This window comes from Xenopus laevis, chromosome 1L, assembly GCF_017654675.1.
Source record: "Xenopus laevis strain J_2021 chromosome 1L, Xenopus_laevis_v10.1, whole genome shotgun sequence".
NCBI lineage: Eukaryota > Metazoa > Chordata > Amphibia > Anura > Pipidae > Xenopus > Xenopus laevis.
Window position 1 is genome coordinate 37,580,736 of NC_054371.1, and position 22,574 is coordinate 37,603,309.

Consider the following 22,574-nt stretch of genomic DNA (forward strand, 5'->3'; position numbering starts at 1 on the left):
ACTCGCCTCATTGGTGGAGCACCCCTGAATGATACACCCATCATGTCTGACGTTTAGCATTATCTACTTAACATATTACATCTGCTGAGTCTTGTCCTGTCTTGCACGAGTTGCATATTTTTGCACTTGCACTTTTTGTCTGTTGTCCGGTACATCTATGTTGTGTGTAGCACCATGGTCCTAGAGGAACGTTGTTTCGTTTCACTGTCTACTGTACAAACATATATGGATGAAATGACAATAAACTCACTCTTGACTCTTGAAACAGAAATATCAATACAGTGAAACCTCAATCTTACATCCCCGGTTTTATGTTTTCCCACGTTTTACAATTTTTGTGGTCTCACAATATATACCGTAATGCATAATGCCTTTCCCTGATTTTTTTTTCCCCATGAATTTAACATTTTCTTCTGGTCTCCTGAATGGGGGTTCTACTGTACATTTAATGCATATTCCTGGAGCAGAGTTAGAGGCACTTGCCTCTTTCATGCCACTCAAGAAAACACTGAGGTCAGCTCTTTTTAACAGACCTGTTAACTGTTACTTATCCTAAAACAAATGTCCCTAGGCTATAGCTGTGGTTACATTACAATAATTCATGGCCTCGTACAATACTAATGAAGGTAGCGTACCCCATAGTGTTTCACAGCCAGTACCGTAACTAGAGGGCGGCTCCCCCGGTAGTTCCGCCACTATTCACAGCCTAGCACCACTTTACTAAGCCACCTCCAGGTTATCTCTTCATAATCCTCCTTAATCTTTTTATTTTTTGCTTGTTGTGACTATAGTGAACAAAATAGTGAAGGATTTAGGCTCTGCACACACATGCGAATATATGCAGCATTTTCGGTGCAGTCTTTGTTTTTTTTTTTAAAAAAAAAAAAGCCAGTTTCAACCTTCATCGATGGCACACCACTGTATCGTATTTACGCTACGGTCAGCTGTGGCGCAAACCGCACCGAAAATGCTTCACATATCAGCATGTGTGTCTGGGGCATTCTTGATATTTAGTGCAATAAAATTGTGAGTACTTATTTTTTAGGGGCAGATTTTTCACGAAAATTCTAGTTGTATTTTTTTTTTTTTCAAAATTCACATTTTCGGGTTAAAAAAAAAACTCGAATCAATCGAGTCTTCTTGTAGATTGATTGTAGGTTTTGTCGATTTTGCATCAGTATAGTCTTGGATGTCAAATAAATCATCCGTGCCCCTCTTAAATTTGTTAACAGTGCATTCCACAACCTCACTGTCCTCACTGTGAAGAACCACCTACACTGCTTCAAATGAAAGTTCTTTTTCTCTAGTCTAAAGGGGTGGCCTCTGGTACAATGATCCAAACCTGTCATACTTGCTGCCTACCAGTAGTTACTAATTAAATATATTGATACCCATCACATCTGATACTCTACAATGTATCTATATTGTAAGAACTGTTTTCTTCAGCTGGACATAATTTATTGCTATAATGTTGGTTATAAGTGTAATTGTGACATGCCATGTCAGGGTAATGATGACCAAAACCCAGTTACAGCGATGATCTGAATTGGGACTAGAAGAAGTCATTCCTAATGCAGCTGGACCTGTGATGACGTTGGCTGCAATCAGTTCTATTCTTGCTCTTTTTATTGCATCCCAAAGAAGCTTCCAAGAGCCATGGAAATATCATTGACTTATTCCTTCAGTGAACAAATCAATTATTAGTTCATAAAAATGAAAGTCCAGTTGATGCCTCCTCCCAGATTATCTCAGCACCTATTAAACAGGATATCATTGTTTTTATCGTCTTCCCTGCCTAGAGTAAATGTGAGTGAGCAGGAAGCGGATATGTTTGAGAATTATAGCACACAGCAATTATGACACATCTTTGGTTTCTTCCTCCTTTTCTCCCCCTCCTCCACACAGCAGCCCCTCGCACACCTTCAAACAGCCCAACTGCTCCATTTCGGTTTGTTCAAGCTGCTTCCCCGATGGCCTTTGAATGTGCACCTGCCCCACTGCCCCTGTTGTGCCACTGACTGCATCGAAGGGAGAAGAAAACATCTGGGTGTCTTTATTTCTGCCATCTAAGGTAACTTTCATATTTTTATTCTTTTATTTTTATTTTACATACTCAATTCCTTAAAGACTTTTCCAACTGGGATCTCAGCACCATTAGGCAGAGATTTAATTGTAACACAGAAGTTGGATATTTTAATAAAAACATAGCAAAAAGGTGATACAGGAACTCATGCCGCAAGTTAAGCTGTAAAGTTATATTTATTGATACTTCCTGCCTGCTACAACATCTCACACATAGACGTTTAAAAGATTCACAATAACAAAATAAAAACATTTTAGAAGTTAGATGTCCATAAGATAAAAGGTTGTGTGAAGCATGGGATTCTATTATTTGGTTTTACATTTTTATATATATATATATATATATATATATATATATATATATATAATATATATATTATTAGCTTATGTATCTCATGTATAGACATTGGCATCTGTATGAATTCATCAGTTATTTCTGAGTAGCAGAAACCAAAATTATTTAATGTTGAAAGGCTACAATTAAAATTACTGGTGATATAAGTTATAAATGTCCTCATTACCTGTTTGACTTCAGACACATATTTCTCTATTCCAACATTTGTCTTTGAGGAAGCTGAACAGACAGAGAGAGCGAAAGATGATAAATGATAGATGGATAAATAAATAGATAATATCTTGCATTTGATATTCTTACAATAAAGTCCAAACCAGTTTTCCTTGTAATGTGCTGATTTCTCCTACACTATGGGGCCTATATATTTTTACTTAAAAAGTTCTCTAAACCTTCGAGATTTATTAAGTGTAAAAACCACAAAAAATTAAACTTACTTACTCCAAGTAAAAACAGTCAAGGTCCCATAGAAGTCAATAGGAGGTGTGCTTAACCTATTGGATTTTTTTTTCTCGCTAGTAATTATTTGAAAAAACTCAAATTTTTTGAGGTTTTAGAGATGTTTGTATATTTTTCTGCACTTTTTTCCATTTGTGCTTCCATTCTTTTGATAACTATCATGGCATTCGTGATTTTAGAGAACTAGAGTTTAAAATTGTGGTATCAAAAAGCTCTAATACCACTTACTTTTAATAAATGAGCTTCCCTATGTTTTGGGCCAGATTACAGTAAAATGATTATGTAAAGTTGTCAAAGAAAGCCCTTGTAGGCCTGTGAAATCGTTTGAAGGGCCACATCCACCCCTGTGGGTTTTCAGTATAACAGTTCATACTTTAGTCATGTGTGAATGAAAATCATACACACTAACATACCTGTCTGTGTTGTATTCGTTTCTAATGTGCAAAAGAACAACCTGTAAAATGTATCATTACAAATGGTGTTTAGTTATAAATGGTGCTTATTGAAAAAAGGACAAAACAAACTGTGAGTGGCCAGCTCTGCTCCCCGTTAACTAGTTTTATTAGTTGGCAAGTTTTACCCGATAGCATTCATATGTGATAATTATGTATTAGCAGCTGATAGACAAGGCTGTCAACTATGTTTGAGTCTCCTGGTGAGTCTTTTAATCCCTTGAAGGCACAGAGCAAAGATTCCTCAGTAAAGATAGAATGAATTTTTATTTTGATAATGCTGGGTTTTTGTTTCTGCTGACATACTTGGATACGGGCCACTTCCAGTGCATTGGGTACAAAATTGCAATAAAATGAGAAAGAACTGGTAAGACATTACCAAGAATCAACTGTGGCGTCTTGCAAACAACCCTCCTGGCACATTACGGGGGTTATTTATCAAAGTCTGAATTTATCTCAATATTTTCTGCTACAAGCTTGGTGTTTTTGCGCTTATTTATTATGGCATTTTCCCAAAAATTTGCTTTGGGTGAAAAAAAATCTGATTTTCACTATTTTTTTTGATTTTCAAATTTTTTTCTGATCTTTTATCCAATTTTCACGATTTTTCTGCATTTTTCATCCGAAAACTCAGATTTTTGTCCAAAAACTCAGAAAACTTCGGGGTATTGCACGAAACCCAGCGCACATTGACTTAAATGCAACCTTAACAGGTCTGAGATGCCGGATTTTTAGATTCAGACTTTTCCATCCTCGGGGTTTCATAAATTCCGAAAAATTCATGATTTTTTAAAAGTCCGGTTTTATTTAAAAAAACAAACAAACATATTTTTTGTGATTTTTGTATTCAAAGTTTAGTTAATAACCCCCTACATGTAACAATGCAGTATTGCTCACACAGAAACTAAAAGAGGGGAAACAGGAAATCCAATTTTGGGGCCAAACAAACGGATATCAATTGTCTACTTTATTAGGCCTTTTGTGCAGACAAGCACATGTTAAACAGTAGTTATGTTGGATTATATAAACAATTCCCAGGTATTAAGGATGACAATAACAAGAATGAGAAACAACTTGAAATGTTCACCAAATTCTAACAGCATAGCATTTTCAATGAAAAGAATAGATTACATAGCTGTAAAATTAGACTTGTTGCAAGAATACCATTTAAGATGATTTCCCATTCAACATACAGAACATATACGATTACATCTGTATAAAGAGGTTAAATCTAACATATAAGAAGATTTGACTTCTCTTGATCCCCAATAAGTTAATTCATGATGTATTTTGATAATAGTGAGGGAGTCATCCAAGTATAGCATATATATATATATATACATATATATATATATATAGTGTCAATGGTTCCCCATCCTGCCCGGGGGTCCAAAGCTTGACAAAAGGCCCAGCGAGGGTGGAAATGTTGCCTTTAGCTATATTTATTTTGGAGCACATAAAAAGCAAATCATTTTTAAAAAGTGTGTTCAGTGAACTGTTATCTGCAGATATAAGCAATGGCTTTTGGAAAAGGGGTGATGGGAATTCACATCACACATTTCAAAATGTATTGGATGTAAACGTTACCTGGAACCTCCCCAACTGTATTTTTCTAAAGTGTTTATTAAACAGGAACCTGATGGCGCAGTTCACAATATTTGTCACAAGTCAAATCAAGCATGAAAGTGAGACATCTGCATGTAGGCAACTACTAACTGCACACTAATAATAATAATGCAGATGTCGTATAACAATTTATTTGAGGCTGGGTACATTAGTAAAGGTCTCTTGGGTCTTACACCAAATATATAAAAATAAACAGTTCATTAAATATATGTATTATGGATTTGGCCTCAGTATAAGCCCTAACCGAGCCTCTCCGGTATTTCTTCCAGCTGAACTGAAAGTCACCTTTTTGTGTGTTAGAATATTTGTCAAAGATCACAGGGCACGGAGGCATCATGGGGATGGATTTCTTTACTGTTGGTGAGCTGTATCCATTATAGAATTACAAAGCAGCCGTACATAGTACTCTCCTGTGATTAAATTGTAACAGTACACAACGGCACAGCTGTTCAACTAAAGGGTCGTATGCGTTTGCAGTGTAATAGATATGAAAAACAAAAACCGTTTTAATATAACAAACAATATTCATTTGAACATAAGTGGCTCCATCTGTAGGTACACCAATGGCCAATAATCCCAGGCTGGAAATGATTTAGTGGTACAGTCTTAGTTTGAAATTGGGGTGTATAGAGTAACTCTATACACCTCAATTTCAAACTAAGACTGTTAGAGTTATTTTTTCTGGGTTGTTGTTATGTTTAGTAACAAAGTCTAAAGTTTTATTTACTTTATCTGCAGTTTGGTGATTTTAAGTTTGGAACATGCTTCCAGTATAAAAATGATATATACTGTATCTTCAGATAAGATTGATATTATTAACCTGGGGGTTTCTGCTATTAATCACTGATGCAATACAGTGCAACGACCGTGGCATCTGACTTAATGTAACTCCAATATTACAAGGAGTTTTACAGAACTAAACATTGATCTATGGCAATGGGAGCAGATATTCAAAAAGTCTCAGTTACAGCTTGATTTCTCTGTACAGGTATGGGACCTGTTATCCAGAATGCCCGGGACCTGCAGTTTTTCGGATAATAGCTCTTTCCTTAATTTGGTTCTTTTTTTTTTTTTTCAACTTTGTGTTTATTCAGGTTCATCATCAGATACAGAATCTTAATTTGGTTCTTTATACCTTAAGTCTACTAGAAAATCATTAAATAATCCCAAAAGTCTGGTTTGCCTTTAATAATTATATCTTAGTTTGGATCAAGTACAAGGCACTGTTTTATTATTTCAGAGAAAAAGGAAATTATTTTAAAAAGTTTGTATTATTTGGATAAAATGGAGTCCATGGGAGACGGCCTTTCCGTAATTTGGAACATTCTGGATAATGGGTTTCCAGATAACGGATCCCATACCTGTATATCATCAGATCAGTTTGATGTAATTAATTTGGGGATTTCTGCTGTTAAACACTGATGCAATGCAGTGCAACAGCTGTGGCTTCTGAATTAATGTTACTTCAAACATACAAGGAGCTTTACGGAACTAAATTTTGATCTATGGCAATGGCTGCCGATACTCAAAAAGTCCCAGTTTCATTTCTCTTTATGTTAATTCCTGCCTAATATCATGTTCATTCTGCCATTGATGCATTTGCTATAATTTACAAAGTTATTTCTAACACATATATATTCAGTATATATTATTAGATCCATTGCTGTATATATTGTACACTTTTGCACCATCTCATCATATCTACTCTGCATAAGAAATCATAATTTAAAAGTGGTGTGGTTCTAATTGCTTTTTCATATATCACTCATTATTTTATGCATTTCTGTTAAGGCCTGTCCATGCTACAGGGGTATCAAAAAAGATTATTCTATACGTCTTCCACATAGCAGGTCACACCTCTTGCTCTGGTTTTTTTTTACTGGTGCGATGTTCTAGTTATATATGGAATCTCTCAGATGGCCTGCTATTTTTGAAAGGAAGGAAATCTTTCACATCTAAAGGCATATTAATTATAGCTGTTGTTATAGCAGGAATAATGAATATATGACCGTTTGCCCAAATTTTCATGAAATCTGTATTCTTAGAGAAAGTCAGTCATCAATTTGCTGCCATTTTGACAGTTTGAACTTTTAATAATGGTGGAACTGTTGTTTGGTAGCACAGGGTACAGAAACACTGGATACAGAAGACAGATGGTGATTATGGGACAAAGGGAGGAGCTGCTAATCTAAGAAGTCATTTTAAAAAATATTAGAATGTTTTGCATGGCTTCTTCCCTAATCTGTGTAAAATGGAACCCCAAATATCTTCTTGTACCTCATTAGCTAAATCATTTATTACCCTTACCTTAATTTTCACTTCTTGGGGCATCTCTTACCATTGGATATGAACTCAATTTGTCAGTTAGTCTTTAAGCAAATAGGAATGGGGAACAGTTAATATTTCATGTACCTTTATTTCCTTACAACCTTACTAAACCACGGCCTGGGATCTTCTGCATCATTTGGAATTTAATAGGCACACTTTGTCAGTATACATTTTTTTTTTTTTTTTTTTATAAATTCTTTATTTACGTGTTTCGCAAAATATAAAAAGTACAATGGCATGAGATTCCTGCAATAAAGAATTCAAGCATAAGATAAGATACAGTGTTTGAACATATGGTATCCCAATACAAAGATTATTAAAAGACACCAGCAGGTTATATATCTCGTAGGCGTACTTTGTGAGTAAGAAACCATTAAACAAAAAACAGAAAAACAAACTATGTTGGGCACATCTACAATCCAGCAGATAGTAGCAAAATGGTGGGTGGAGGAGTAAGCACAGAAAGAATAGGGTGGGAAGCACTATACATTAACTGAGTATCGTGATCATATGTCAATGAAGTATCAATTGGATACCAGGGGTCTCAGGGAAGCTATGAGCCTACAGTGGCCGTATCAAGAAGTAAGGGTCCGGTATTCTTGCGATTCAGTAAACTGGAGCCAATAGAAGTCAGTATACATTTGTAATCAACAAAAGGAAAGTGTAGTAAACTGCTAAGGTCTCAGCAGTCACAAGGTTATCCATTGCATTTTTATTATATTGGGTAAACAGGAGAATTCTGACTGGAGGCAGATGCAGCTGGAGTGTTGTGTAGGCCCTTAGTAGACTTCATGCTTAGGGGGGTGGTTCTGTATGCTGGAGGCAGACAGATTGGGGGGTTTTAGCTTGGAATTGCTGGTGGGCCCCACCTCCCCAGTCAACACTGAATGCAAGGGTTATAGCTATGGTACACTATGAAGTTAAATGAGCCAAAACATGGCAACCCTAGTTACTTGTGATCCAGTAACACGAATATAAAATACTTTATCACTTTTCAGTAGTTTGGCCTTATAGAGAAAAAGTGATGGAATGCATTGACCATGACAGGTGGGGAAAGCTACAGCATGTCATTCACAATACAGGTAGGCTTCATGGTTAAGGATTCTCTAAGAGCTCACAGGTATAGGAACTGTTCCAATGCCAGGCAGGCTGTTTGGGTCAGCTCAGACTGATTACAACTTGCTTTCTGCCAAAGATTTTCAGTTACGTCCAAGAGCCCTGAAGGCACCTACGTCACTTCCAATAGCACCCATGCCACCAACTGGTTAAGCAGCTGAAGGACATACATCATTTAAAACTAATGACTAACTGCAATAGCAAATAATAAAAAAAAGAAAATTTTGATTAATCTATGACTTTGCTTGTTGCGTTAAAAAAAGTACAGGTATGGAACCTGTTATCCAGACTGCTAGGAAGCTGGGTTTTCCGGATAAGGGGTCTTTTTGTAATTTGGATCTGCATATCTTAAGTCTACTAAAAAATAATTTAAACATTAAATGAACCCACTAGGATTGTTTTGCCTCCAATTAGGATTAATGACATTTTAGCCAGGATCAAGGACAAGGTACTATTTTATTTTCACAGAGAAAAAGGAAATCATTTTTAAAATGTTTAATTATTTGATTAAAATGGGAGACGCCTTACCTGTACTACTATGAATGAAAGATTCTTTGCTCGGAAGCTTCCTTTAAGCAGCACACTCATTCACTAACACAACAAATGATGGTGTGTGCAGAACTTTTTGTACACAGTTTTTAAAAATTATGTACAGAGAATTAACATTGTACATCCAAACTACAAGGACTCTGAAGGAACATTGCTCTTTGTGATTACTTGTCAATCCAAGCAAGCGTTATACAGTTGCTAATTTTTGGCACCTCTTCTTGATGAGATTTCCTTTTTGCAGAGGAAGTGGAATGCTAGTGCCCTATCATACGGGTTAATACAGATATGGGTATAAGTAACCATTATAGGACTTGTAGAAATGAAGCAGGTTTCTTAAAGAAACATGTCGGGGTCCAGGTGCCCATGCCCCAGGCCTTCAGCTTGAGGAGAAACACCAGACAATTTTGCATACATGAGCTGGCACAGACAGGACCATAGTCAAACAATGCTGTCCATTATTTTATGAAAAGGTACCAACACCCTTTAACATAGTGTAAATCAAGTCTAATCAAGAAGTCTTTCCATTTGAACCTATGACCATGTGTTTAACTAAATATTTACATTAAAGCACAGACATATTAAGGAATAGTTTCCATAGGTGAGTGCTGGAGGGACCACATTGCATTTATTTTAGCTTAAAATAAAATATTACCCAGCACAGTTGTAGGGGAGCCTGGAATTAAAAGCATAGGAACAATATGGGCTCTTGGCTGATACATACCTTTAATATATGTGCATGTAACAGATAATCTTTGCTCATGGTTTGCGGTGCCCTAAAAATGTTTTTTCTGTGCGGCTGCTTGATTCAATGGAGAATTATTTGGAAGGAATCTATGCCTATGCTTAAAACATACAATATTCACTGATTAAGATGAAAATAGCTAAACGTTAAACTTTTAGCTCTATCATCAAATGATCTGCTAAACCTAAATTAGTATAGTTGCCAAAGCTTGTGCCTGGAACAGTCATCAACACTTCAGGTATAAAAATACTCAAAAACTACTGGTTTCTGACTTACAGGTTCAATAATCTGTATAAGGAAACCTTTTAAGATAAAATTTCAAACTAAAAAAATATTTACTCCCTGCCCAACACATTTTGCATAGATGGAAAAGCAACTATTTGAACGATTTTGCACAGATTATGTACATATTTCCTTTACCACAGGGGTTTTCATGTAACAAATCTTAAATTACAGCCCAGTCAGGTAAACTGACCAAAACCAAATCACATGTTACCGACCACATCTTGTCAGTAGGAAATGGCTGCAGCCTGCAGTGTGTAGCACATAGGTGGAAATACCAGTCGTTTTTATAATATATTTATTTACTTTATCATACCCTCTCTGGCTATATTTTGTGTATATAGGTAACATTTATATCATTTATATAATTTCCATTGCACTGCATAAAAATATATATTTGGTTTATTAATATATATATATCAGAGAATTCCTGTGTTTTAGAAATCTGTTTCTGAGCATTTACCGACTTCATTTGAAAAAAGGCTACATGGGACAAATGTGGAGGTTTTGGAACAAACGTAATACGGGTTCATAATTCTGCTTTAACATTTCTTCTCATTTTGACAACTTTCTTTAATTAGAAATTCTTTAATTCCTTTATTTTGCTGATACTAGTCAGGAAAATATGCAAAATTGCTGAGGAAATCATTCCTGCAACTACTAGTATTTTACTAGGAGTTACTTTTAGGTCAGTCAGTCACTGGACCATGCGCACAGGGGGCAGATTTATCAAGGGTCGAATTTTCGAAGTAATGGGAGTTTCTTTGAACTCCCATAACTTTGAAATTCGAATTAGAAAAGACGGAAAAAAAAGATTTTTTTTTTGTGCGAATAGGTCTGTATTCGTTTGAATTTGAATCATAAGAATCAAAGTAATATCACATTCAAACATACGAATCATAGTTTTTCCAAAAAAAAAAAACTTAAATTTTTTAAATTCCAACAATTGACTCCAAATAGGTTCTAGGGCGTCCCCCCATAGGCTTAAACAGCAATTTGGCAGGTTTTAGATGGCGAATGGTCGAAGTCAAATTTTTAAAGAGACAGTACGGGGCAGATTTATCAAAGGTCAAAGTGAAAATCAAATTTAGAGCTAATTATTGTGTACTTTGACTAGGGAATAGTCCAAATTCGATTTGAATTTAAAAAAAAGTTCGAAAATTTGAATTTTGAAGTTTATCATGTACTGTCTCTTTAAAAATTTGACCATTTGCCATTTAAACACCTGCCAAATTGCTGTTTTAGCCTATGGGGGACCTCCTAGAACTTATTTGGAGTCAATTGGTGGACTTTGAAAACGGACCTATTCGATCGAAAACGGACCTATTAGGCCAACAAAAAAAACTTTGATTTCATTTCGGTTGGTCTTTTTGAATTTGAAGTTTTTCAGATTCGAAATTCGACACTTGATAAATCTACCCCTGCATGATACATTTCAATATTTGAAATTTTCTAATCTTTTTCAAATTCAAATCGAATTTGGACTATCCCCTAGTTGAAGTAAACAAAAATTAGCTCGAAATGTGAATTTTTTTAATTCAAATTTCCACTTCGACCTTCGATAAATGTGCCCGTCATGTTAACAAATGTGAACAGTTTATGAGGGTAATACTATGTAAGTTGTTAGTGAAGTTGAATAGAGAAACTGGTTAAACTGCACCTACCACTATAATAGTCCCAAACATCACTTATGATAGTCTTACTAGTGACCCACTTGTAGCTTGGCACATTGTACACATATGGATTACAGAGAGCATTCAATTAAATCTTATCAATTATTTGTATAAATCAGACCTAGCCTTAGTGGTAACTGCAGCACCATACTGAAGGATTAATTAGAGCGGGATATTTTTTACATGGGACCTCATTTACTAAAATTGCATATAACCACTAGTTGTAACTACATATTAAAATTGTATAGATACAGCAGATATTCATATTATTATTATTACCAATTGCCAATGTGCTAGTTGTACCTATTAGTATCAATAAATTAAGGTGCAAGATGCAACACGCAAGAGGGTGCAAGAAAGCTACTTTACACCATAAAACTTGCATAAACATAGCACTCCTACTGCACATTGTTATTGTATTCAAAAAAGCCCATTGTGTTCACAAAATTGCATGAAGTCGAGTAGTGTAAACTATATACACTCTTGAGCGATTGCAAAATGTTGCACCTTAATAGTCTGCTGCAAAGTTTTCACTTTTCAACAGGGGTAATGACACTGGAATTCAGGGAGTATGAAATGTTTTATTGTGGGGGAAAAACATGGCACATCATATCTTTTTTGTTTGATTAAACGGGCTTAGCAATCTCAAATGTTTCCCCACCTACTTCTGATAAAGAACATACACACTGATTGTGATCAGTAGCTCCATTATAGATTCAGGTGTAAAACTGAAACTGGTATGTAGTGGTGGTGCATAAAATGAATTCATTATGTGATAATAAATTGCCTGACTTCTTTAGGAGAACCACATTTATTGCAACTGTCGATTCTTTTACTAATATTCAATTTACACACCCGTTGGCCTCTAGTCTACAAGCAAACTCCCACTATCCTCAACTTGCAATGAGGGAATGTGATGTCCTTGTACTGGATGGATTTCCCTTTACTGCTCTCTTTCCCCTCAGTATATTTATTGCATAAAGCAGGGGACTTCCATCACTGCCAACATATGTCTAGTGCTTGTCTAGCGCTCTTTAATGAAATCTTGTAGCATAAAATCACCAAGACATTAGAAAAGGGGCAACATGCCTTGAAATGTTGTACTGATTTCTTTAAACTGCTTTCACCTGACGTTTGTAGCTTAGTACGGAATAACCCACTGCATTTAATAGAAAGGAGGAAGCCAGGGGAAGGAAATCATATGTCTGATGAGAAGTGGTTGACAGTTTATGATATTTAACACTTTTGCAATATCCAAGTTTCATTTATTTCAACTGAATGAGGATTTATGCATCTGGCAAAGCTTGTACCATGTCCAGTAACCTCTAGCAACCAAGTAGCCTTTATTGGTCACCCAACTGGCTGCTATGGGTTACTAAACCTTTTCTTTATTGCTCAATCATTTATTCTGTTCAGTTTTGTGTTGTTATCTGTTGGTATCTGTGTCAAAACAATGTGTGACTTGGCATTCAAGGTCTGCTGCAGGCTTTTGTAGCTTTTTCTAACAAAACTTTTTAGAAAAACAGGCCTTTAAAAGTTTCTTACACATTCATCCTTTTTGCACTAAGTTAAAATTAATGATTTTGGGGTCCTCTCCTACATATATAACCCCAATTTATTATGTCAGGGAACAACAGTGCAGCATTGAACCTAGAGTAATGTTCTGACAGCTGCTGCAGAACCCACTGTCCCAGACAAGGATTCATCTCAATACCGTACTTCACCAGATGCACTTTTGAGAATACTGTTTCGTTGAAATCACTGGGAAGGAGAACTCCCTATCCATGAGCTCTTTTTTTAAAAAATGGTTCAAAAATAACTACCAAAGTGCTTAAAGGAGCACTTTCTAGATTTTGATTTTTTTTTTATACTTTTCTTCCCCTTCAGTCTCAGGCACATGGGCAATTTTGTACACCTGTGCATTCTAGCAGATGGCGACGCACCCAAAACCACCCTTGCCACCTCCCATGGACCGTAATGCAAACCGGTGTTACTCGCATTACAGTTAATGGTAAATGGGATGAGCAGTTTCAGGAACTTCTCTGTTAGCTGACACATGCAGTCGTAGAAAGTGCTCCATGTGGCTTTAGCCGAAAAGTTAATTATCGAGAGAGGAGATGTTTGTATTTTATCCGCGTCTGTACCATAACTGGTATGCAAACTATATACGATTTTATATATGGTATTGTCATTGTTCTCCAATAACTTCCTAATTAACGTTAAAAAAAAATAAGCAGTAATATTGCTAGAGTCTTCACATTGTTGCAATTAATAAGAGTATATATATATGGCAAGGGTGGATTGGGAGGTTGCATGAATTGTCCCATATATTTGGAGATATGTGTTAGATGATGCTCTTCTATTGGCCTAACAGGCAGACTTACAAAGGGTAGGTAGTCTGATATTCAAGACTGATTTGCTCATGCAATTTGGCCTGTGTCGCCAATGTAGCAGCTTTTCACATCCAGTGTGTTGTATCATGTAGCCCACAGTGGCTATTGTACATCTGCAATAACCATTGCTCTCGCAGTTTTATCCTTGTACTTAGCTGTGCTTAATTCACATATATGCTGGCACAATTTACTGCACTGATCTTTTTCTCCCTTTTCTGTTCTATTAACCATAGGATGATTTTGACTGATAAAGGTTTAATAGCTCCCTGAATACTAAATATGGTGACTTGGGGAACATGAATGCTTAGTAATTTTTTATCACTGTACCAATAAATAGCCAAACCACCACAATTTGTCAGCTCTCGCATTTAACGTTTATGACACTTTATTACTCTGTTTATTTATCTTTTTTCTTCCGTGTTTTACTTCCGCTAATATTTGAAAAATAATTTTATTTGGAAACCTCGAGCAGCACAGCCACTCTATATCCATGGGCAGCTTGTGGGCTTATCTATAAAGTCACCAGCCATCAATTTTTTAGTGACAGGTGGCTGGCACAGGGAATATAGTAAACATTAGTCATGCAGGCTGGACAAAGTTCTGTTGGAGGTTGACTATAGGTCCTGTGGGAAACTGTTAAAGCAATTTGATAATAGCTCCTATACAAGGTGGAGATACAACCTGTCAGATCTCAATCCAGCTGTCACCCTGTGGCATCCAGTATTCCATTGGATGCTGCAAAAATATGATGGGTGGCTAGCACACCAAAAGCTTTCTTTGTTATGTCCATAGTCTGTGACAATAGAGGATATACTTATTTTCTGTTTAGTTACAAAACTATAAAAAACATTGAATAACTGTGGCTTTAAAAATGAGAATGTATACCCATCACTTTAAGACATGAATGTATTTGTTCTAAAGACACTGGACTGTATTCAGCTGCAACAGGTTACCGAAAAAAAAGAGATTTCCATTGAGCAGTAGGGGAAAGCAGCAAAATGTCAAGTAACCGTTGAAGTGGAATCATTGCTTCTGTGATATCAACGCTTACTCATAACAAAGAGTCATCACTGTCCTAATATGGATTCTTAGAAGTCAGTAAAGAAACAAGTCTATGAGAAGTGGTTTGTTTATAAGGATATTCTTGATTAATGTATTTCGACAGCCCTTTTCTGACCAAGTTCTCTTTCCAAATTTTCTCGATCATTTTGCTGTTGGAAGGAGTTATATGCAATTTTTGCTCTTTTACTTCTTTTTATTTCTTCTGGAGAAGAAGGTGTTTGGTAATTCAAGAAATTCTGCAATTGCTCCTGTATGTGCTGGCAAAATGTGTGGGGCTTATTATAAACAGAAACAAAAAGTAAAAAAGAAGCAAGAGAAGGCTTAATGTGTGTGTCTGTGCTTAGAGGACAAAATGTGAGAGGGTGATGGACAATTCAGCACAGCTAGAGGGTTGCAGGTTGAAAGTTCCTGCAAAATAATAGCAGGGCTGTCCTAAGCACATGGTTAAGTACCCCTGTGGGTACAAAATGCGCAGGGCTCATGGAGATGCTAGTATACTTTTAACTTTGATTAATAAAGTCATGTTTTAATTAATACTTCTTGGCCTTGTGGATTCCTCTGAGTGCCGGACAGCCCAGTTCTTCTTGTTGTCATCAATGAGCCCCAACAGAATAATTATTGGACCACTGGTCTGATTAGGAAGTAACATTGGATCCATGTAATTTAGGATAAAGTAATTTTACTAGTGGGATGGATGGCCAGATTTGTCTAGTTGTTTAGTTAGTTATGTGTGTACCTAAAATGCATACAATAGTTTTTGTAAAATTACATAAGTCTTTTTAAATATATAGGTAAAAAACAATGGAACAAATCCACCCCTAGGAAATGTGTTGAAGGCATTAGCCAAAGACAAGGCTATGGACTATCACAAGTGGAATTTGTAAAAATGTATTGTATCACCAATGCATCAATGTTTTAGGGGGGTACCATATGTGTGCGGCTCCGTATGTATTGTTCATAATAGTGCGGTCAACGACTGAATGCAAATATGATATACATAATATTTAAAAGTACAATACTTTATACTAAACAACTACTAGAAATAATATATCTATATTTTATTCAGTTTTTATGTTATTTAAAGGGGTTGTTCACCTTTGAGTTAACTTTTAGTAGGATGTAGAGAGTGATGTTCTGAGACAATTTGCAAATGCTTTTCATTTTTTATTATTTGTGTTTTTTGAGTTATTTAGCTTTTTATTCAGCAGCTCTCTGGTTTGCAGTTTCAGCAATCTGGTTGCTAAGGTCCAAATTACACTAGCAAACATCCATTAATCTGTATAAAAGACTAGAGCCTGAATAGACAAATGAGTTATAAAAAGTAGCAATAACCATACATTTGTAGCCTTACAGAGCATTTGTTTTTTTAGATGGGGTCAGTGACCCCATTTGAAAGCTGGAAAGAGTCAGAAGAAGAAGGCAAATAATTTAAATAAACTATAAAAAAAAGAAATAATGAAAACCAGAAAGAATTAGCCATTCTAGCTATTTATTGACTTAAAGGCGAACCACTCTTTTAATATACAGGTATTTTAATATATTTGTTTTATCTAAGTACATACATTTTATATTTTATAAATATATACTGTAAATAGCAGACTGTTAATGTTTAAATCAATACTGCTGACAGAAAACATAATTTTAATTTTTGCCATTCAGTATACTTTACCTTGCTTCTTGGATTTCGGCAACATAAACCTCAATCCCATAGATTCCTTATCAAACCACCTTTCATTATTTTGCACGCGTTTGATGGATATTAAAAATAAAGCTATTGCAACCGCTTTTTAAAATATAGTAAAGCAAGACATTTATATTGGATCAAACTTAAATAATTTTGAATATGCTGAGACACTGGATCCACTGTAATCTTTGGAATCTTTTACGGGACGGTTAAAGCTGTTGCCAGAAGGTGCAATCAAAATACCAGTTAAGCTCATTGCTTAGTTGTTCCCCAGATTTTAGAATAAAACTCTCCCCATCAGATACCTTGGAAAAGGCTTTGGGACCACCGAATGGTAAAGTAATAAATCAGATTTTATTATTTCAATAGCTTCAGGAAAGTGCTGTGTTTTGTAAACTGTAACTGATAAAATGATACTACATAATTTTAAAGTATACTGAGTATTATTCACTAACGTTGTCAGTGACACAACAATGTTAAAAACTTTGCTTGCCTACACAGTCATTCTGTATAAATATTGTATTTAGGTGGACAAATGTGCAGCCAAATACGTATTATTTTGCAATGGTGCAATAATGATACTATTGGACCTTGGCTCAGTGTTTGAACTAACAGTAAATTCTGATGTGGCTTGGGGAGGAAGTCCTTATCTGACACATATTAGGGAAGTTCCCTAGAGGGCTGGCTCAGGGAAGGCTCATTGATGCGTAAATAGGGTTTGAGAGCTACAGCACTTAAATATTTCAAGGACTGTCTCACACTACATCGAACAGAAAGCAACTTTGTTTTGTTTCATTGTGTAAGTATTACTATTTTTTAAGGAAATTAAAACATGCCTTATATAGGGATTTTTATTTTATGTATTTAAACATGTTATACAGTTGCCCAATGTTCTTATGCTGCAAATTCTCAAATTTCATTTAATTAAAAAATAAACTAAATTGTATTTAGTATTTTTTTAGAATTCAGGCAGGATTTTTATAGAAACATGCAATTACAGCAAATATACTGTTTTTATGTGGACAGTATATGTATGCTGTGTGTTGTATATTGTGTTTTTGTAGACAGTATAATTAGAACTGGAGATACAACATGGCTTTTATGCAAGTTGGGCAGGGCCAAGACATGGATATGTGCACAAGAATGGCTGAATGTCTTGTCTGGCATTTTTTTAAATCAAATGTGTTTACACAAACGCTTGTCAGACAATTAAAATACAAGTCCATTGTGGGAAATGGTTTTGATCTAGTTTTGATCAAGTTTAGGCTACTTAAACATGCTATTTGTAGTGTGAAAATACCCAATGAGACAGATTTGAACTCTTTTATAGTCGGGAAAGTAACCTTGCAGCTGCTGGGGTGAGGAGGGCAGTAATGTAGAGATCACTTCTGGAAGGTTGGGTGGTCCTAAACATAGAGTCAGCAATTTTGGTTTATCAGTCTGTTGGTGATATAACAATAAAAAGAGGGGCCACATCCCCGACTGCAGAGAATAGTGTGTGTGCGGATCCGTGAACCAAAATTGTTGTTGCTAAGGGACCTTTCTGCGTCAATGGAGGACCAGTACCACCATTGCAGTAGGAGTGAATTGCGGGAGTGCGGTAGATATAACACAGTACCTTAAACATAGAGTTACGTACGGATATCTCTTGCATGGTACAAATCAACAGGACAGCATTTATTTGTAGTGATACCCAAACGTATTATACTATGATAATAGAAGGAGAGTTCCCCAAAAAAAGCAATTATTAACCTAACCATTGTTTTAAATAATAGATTGTAACCATGTAGGCAACAGGTGAGCATTTCTGGCACAATGTACATTTGATCGACAATGGAGGGCAACTGATTTTATCATGTAATTTGTTCTTTGGCGCAGAGCATGAGCATATGTGGGGGTGGCAGATTAGATAGTGGTGGGCCCCAAATTGTTCTGCAGGGGTCTAGCTAGCAGAGGCATTTTACACAACTGTACTTTATTAACCATATTATAATCTCATCATAAATAGAACCAATATCTTTTTTCAGTGTAAGTATTGTGTGAATATTTACTCACACAATTGGGGTTTGTTGATTCTCTGGGCATATTTTCAAATGCAACTGCAAGTGCGTAACTAATAACTCCCACCCAATATCAATAGGGAACTTAAACCTCCTGTCAGTGGAACAAGCACCCACTATAACAGAACCCACAATTAACAATAGCATAACTCAGATGCAATACCAATTTACCATTATGATCCCATATTTTGATGAAATTCTGGAGAAAATGCTGAATTGTCTGTAAAAGACATGGCCATTTAGGTCCACTTCAGCACTTGGCAAATAAGTCCTTATATCATTTGTGCTATATTGCTGAATTTGCTTTTAACAACTTGCATTGCCCCCTATTTTGTTGGACGGTCCACCTTCTTGTTACACTTCTCGTTAAATAATTTTTCTTCTCCATCCATTCTGATTGTCAACTACTCCTTCACTATTCTTCTTCATGTTTTCTCCCTTCTCTCTTTTCCTTTTTTGTGCTCCATTTTTGGCTGTCCGTGTTGGTCTATTCACTGAGTGGCATCTACTTGAATACATGTCTTATTCCCTTCCCTTTAAATTGTAAGCCCTTTTGAACAGGGCCTTCCTTACCTTTAGTACCTGTATTGGTTGTGATGTATATAACTCCATATGTTCTATGTATGTATTTCATGTGATTTAGCTGTATAAACACATTTACTTTACAGCGATGCACAATATGTTGGCACTGTATAAATACATGTTATTAATAATAATAATAATAATAACTAGCTCAATGAGATCCAACCTTCAGGGCAGAGACAGACGAGAAGATTCGGGAGATTTAGCCACCTGGCTACAAATCGTCTCTTCTTCATGTGACTAATCTCCGCGAACTGGCTACCCGCCGTGATTCCGATTTTAGCTGGCGAAGAGACGATTTGTAGCCGGGCAGCTAAATCTCCCAGAATCTTCTTCGAATGGCACTCGGAGCACTTTGTTTTCCGAAGTTGCCCAAAATTGCCTTGTGCCACTTCGGGAAACAAAGCATCCCACCGGCAATTTAAATTCTAGCCAGGCAGTTTGGGGAGATTAGTCACCCAAAGAAGAGGCGATTTGTCTTTGTTGGGAAATGAGGAGAGCACTCAGCAAGCATTTCAATGCTGTGGTTTTCCTTTTATTATCCGACTACTCGTACACAACATGTTTCGGGCATGTGCCCTTTATCAAGTTGCCGAAGAAGAGGTGATTTGACGCACTAATCTCCCCGAATCTCCACGTGTATCTCTGCCCTCAAAGTCTTGATCATTTTAGTGGCAATAAAAAAATTAGATTAATATATATATATATATATATATATATATATATATATATATATTTATGAATCCAATCATTGATAAGAAATAAACACTCTAATTCAATATTTTATATAAAACACATTTATTTTATCTGTTTTAGAAAAGCAAGAAAGAGACATCTAAATATATCAAGTTGAAGAACAATCCACATATACACTTCTGGAGCCGATTTGTAAGTTACACAGAATGACGCCTTTTTTGGAAGAGTGAAATAACAGACCATGGATACATGATATTGTGACATCCTTGTGTCCTCCATACATGCTACGTATTCCAACAAGATGAATTCCATAAAGTGTGTACTGGTGGGTGATGCTGCTGTCGGTAAGACGGCCCTTCTTGTACGCTTCACCTCAGAGGCATTCCCTGATTCATACAGAGCCACAGTCTATGAAAATACAGGAGTGGATGTCTATATGGATGGTGTACAGATCAGTCTTGGACTATGGGACACAGCAGGGAATGATGCTTTCAGAAGCATACGTCCTCTTTCCCTTCAGAATGCAGACATTGTGTTACTGTGTTTCTCAGTGGCCAACCACACCTCATTTTTAAATGTGAGGAATAAGTGGATTGGTGAAGTAAGACAGCACTTACCTCGTATTCCTGTGCTTGTGGTGGCAACTCAGACTGATCAGCGGGAACTGGATCATATGCGACTTCCTTGCATTAACTCAATGGATGGCAAACAATTAGCCCAGGATGTTCGAGCCAAAGGATACTTGGAGTGTTCCGCTCTCAGTAACAGAGGAGTTCAGCAGGTATTTGAGTGTGCAGTTAGGACAGCAATTAACCAGGCGAAGAAGAGGGCCAGACGGCACCGTTTCCTGTCCCAAGAATGCAAAATCTTTTGAACTACACTGGTATATGTTATGACCTCTATGGTCTACATGTTAAACTTTGTGCAAAGGGTCAAAAGCCCCTCAACTAATTCATGTGACATACTTTTAATATAGCTTTTATGTAATGCAACTGACATTTGAGAAAACGTACCCTAAAGACACTTTCATCCATTTGCAAATAACTTATTTGAGAATGTGACTTTTTAATTATTTTAAATGTTGCTCTTTGCTTTTCAAGTATGAAAAACATAACAGTTGTCAGAAGTCTTACTTATGCAGCCTCTATAAAGGCCACGGATGCCAACACCCAGAGAAAAGGAGACTTATGGGACATCAAACTGCTCCTACTACTCAATGGTATATATATATACTTATACAGTGGCGTAACTAGTTGTTACTGGGCCCCATAGCAAATTCAATTTAGGGCCCCAAAATATTTATAAGTTGGCTTATTTTACCAAGATATATTAAAATTGCTAATTAATTAGGGTCTCACTGGGCCCCCTACACTCCTGGGCCCCCCTGCAACCGCAGGGTCTGCTTCCTCTATAGTTACGCCCCTGTACTTATATATACTTATAGAATACCGGCACTCTCGAAAAATCAGCAAACTGAATGCCTGGGTGCAATCCTTAAAATATGTAGTCAATGATCCTCAGAAAAGGAGCACTCGCAGGTCTTATGAATGAAAAAACTATTTATTAGGGGCACAAAACTTACGTTTCAGGTGAGACACCAGCCTTTCTCAAATATATATATATATATATATATATATATATATATATATATATATATATATATATGTATAAAGATCACTCATGGGACTTAATTTATGTGCAAAACTTTTATGGTGTAAGTCAAAACATTAAAGTTTTGCACATAAATTAAGTGCTCCATGTTCTTTATGCTGAAATGACTTTTACGGCAGCACCTGGGCTTTTTTGCCTTTTTCTAGGGATGAGTGAGTTGCTCTTCAGACTCTCTCTCTCTCTCTATCTCTCTCTCTCTCTCTCTCTCTCTCTCTCTCTCTATGTATCTATATATATATATATATATATATATATATATATATATATATATATATATATATATATATGTGTGTGTGTGTGTGTGTCCGTACACTCCCTAAGTTAAAGAGAAGAGCTTCAAATAAAGGACTGGGCAATGAAAAATAGAAGTATTAAAATAATAACAATAAAAGGGCGAGTCTTTCTGGTTGGTCAGCACTGTTGGTCCCAACAACCAGATAGCATTTTGAAATTCTAGGTTATAAAGATGCAGAATTAAAAGGCAAATAATTAAATACAATAAACAGAAAAATAAGACCAATTGAAAATCACCTTAGAATACTAATTATACAGTATGTATTACTATTCAACCACTGTGATTTTGACCAACTGACCTCATAGTTGAGAGAATATTCTGAATGGCTGCTCCAGGCAAGACATGATTCAAACAAATAACTTCTAATATGTTTTTCCAAATATAAAGACATAACTTGGGCAGCCTTTAATTTTTAATTGCCTCATAAAATTGAAATAACTTTCATCTCTTGCTTGTAGAGTGTGTTTTGC

The 22,574-nt window shown here is 36.1% G+C and overlaps 1 protein-coding gene across 2 annotated transcripts; it reads left to right on the forward strand.

Annotated features, from left to right (window-relative positions):
- Positions 1-1,814: 1,814 nt before the first annotated feature.
- rhoh.L (ras homolog family member H L homeolog) lies at positions 1,815-21,773 on the forward strand. Of its 2 annotated transcripts, none has more exons than XM_018225703.2 (2): positions 1,815-2,071; positions 20,259-21,773. In XM_018225703.2, exon 2 carries the CDS (start codon positions 20,440-20,442, stop codon positions 21,010-21,012), a length of 573 nt encoding a protein of 190 aa, XP_018081192.1. In that variant the 5' UTR covers positions 1,815-2,071; positions 20,259-20,439; the 3' UTR covers positions 21,013-21,773. The 2 variants fall into 2 exon arrangements, with proteins under 2 accessions (XP_018081192.1, XP_041444448.1); XM_041588514.1 differs by lacking the exon at positions 1,815-2,071 and adding an exon at positions 17,499-17,599.
- The last annotated feature ends 801 nt before the right edge of the window (positions 21,774-22,574 follow it).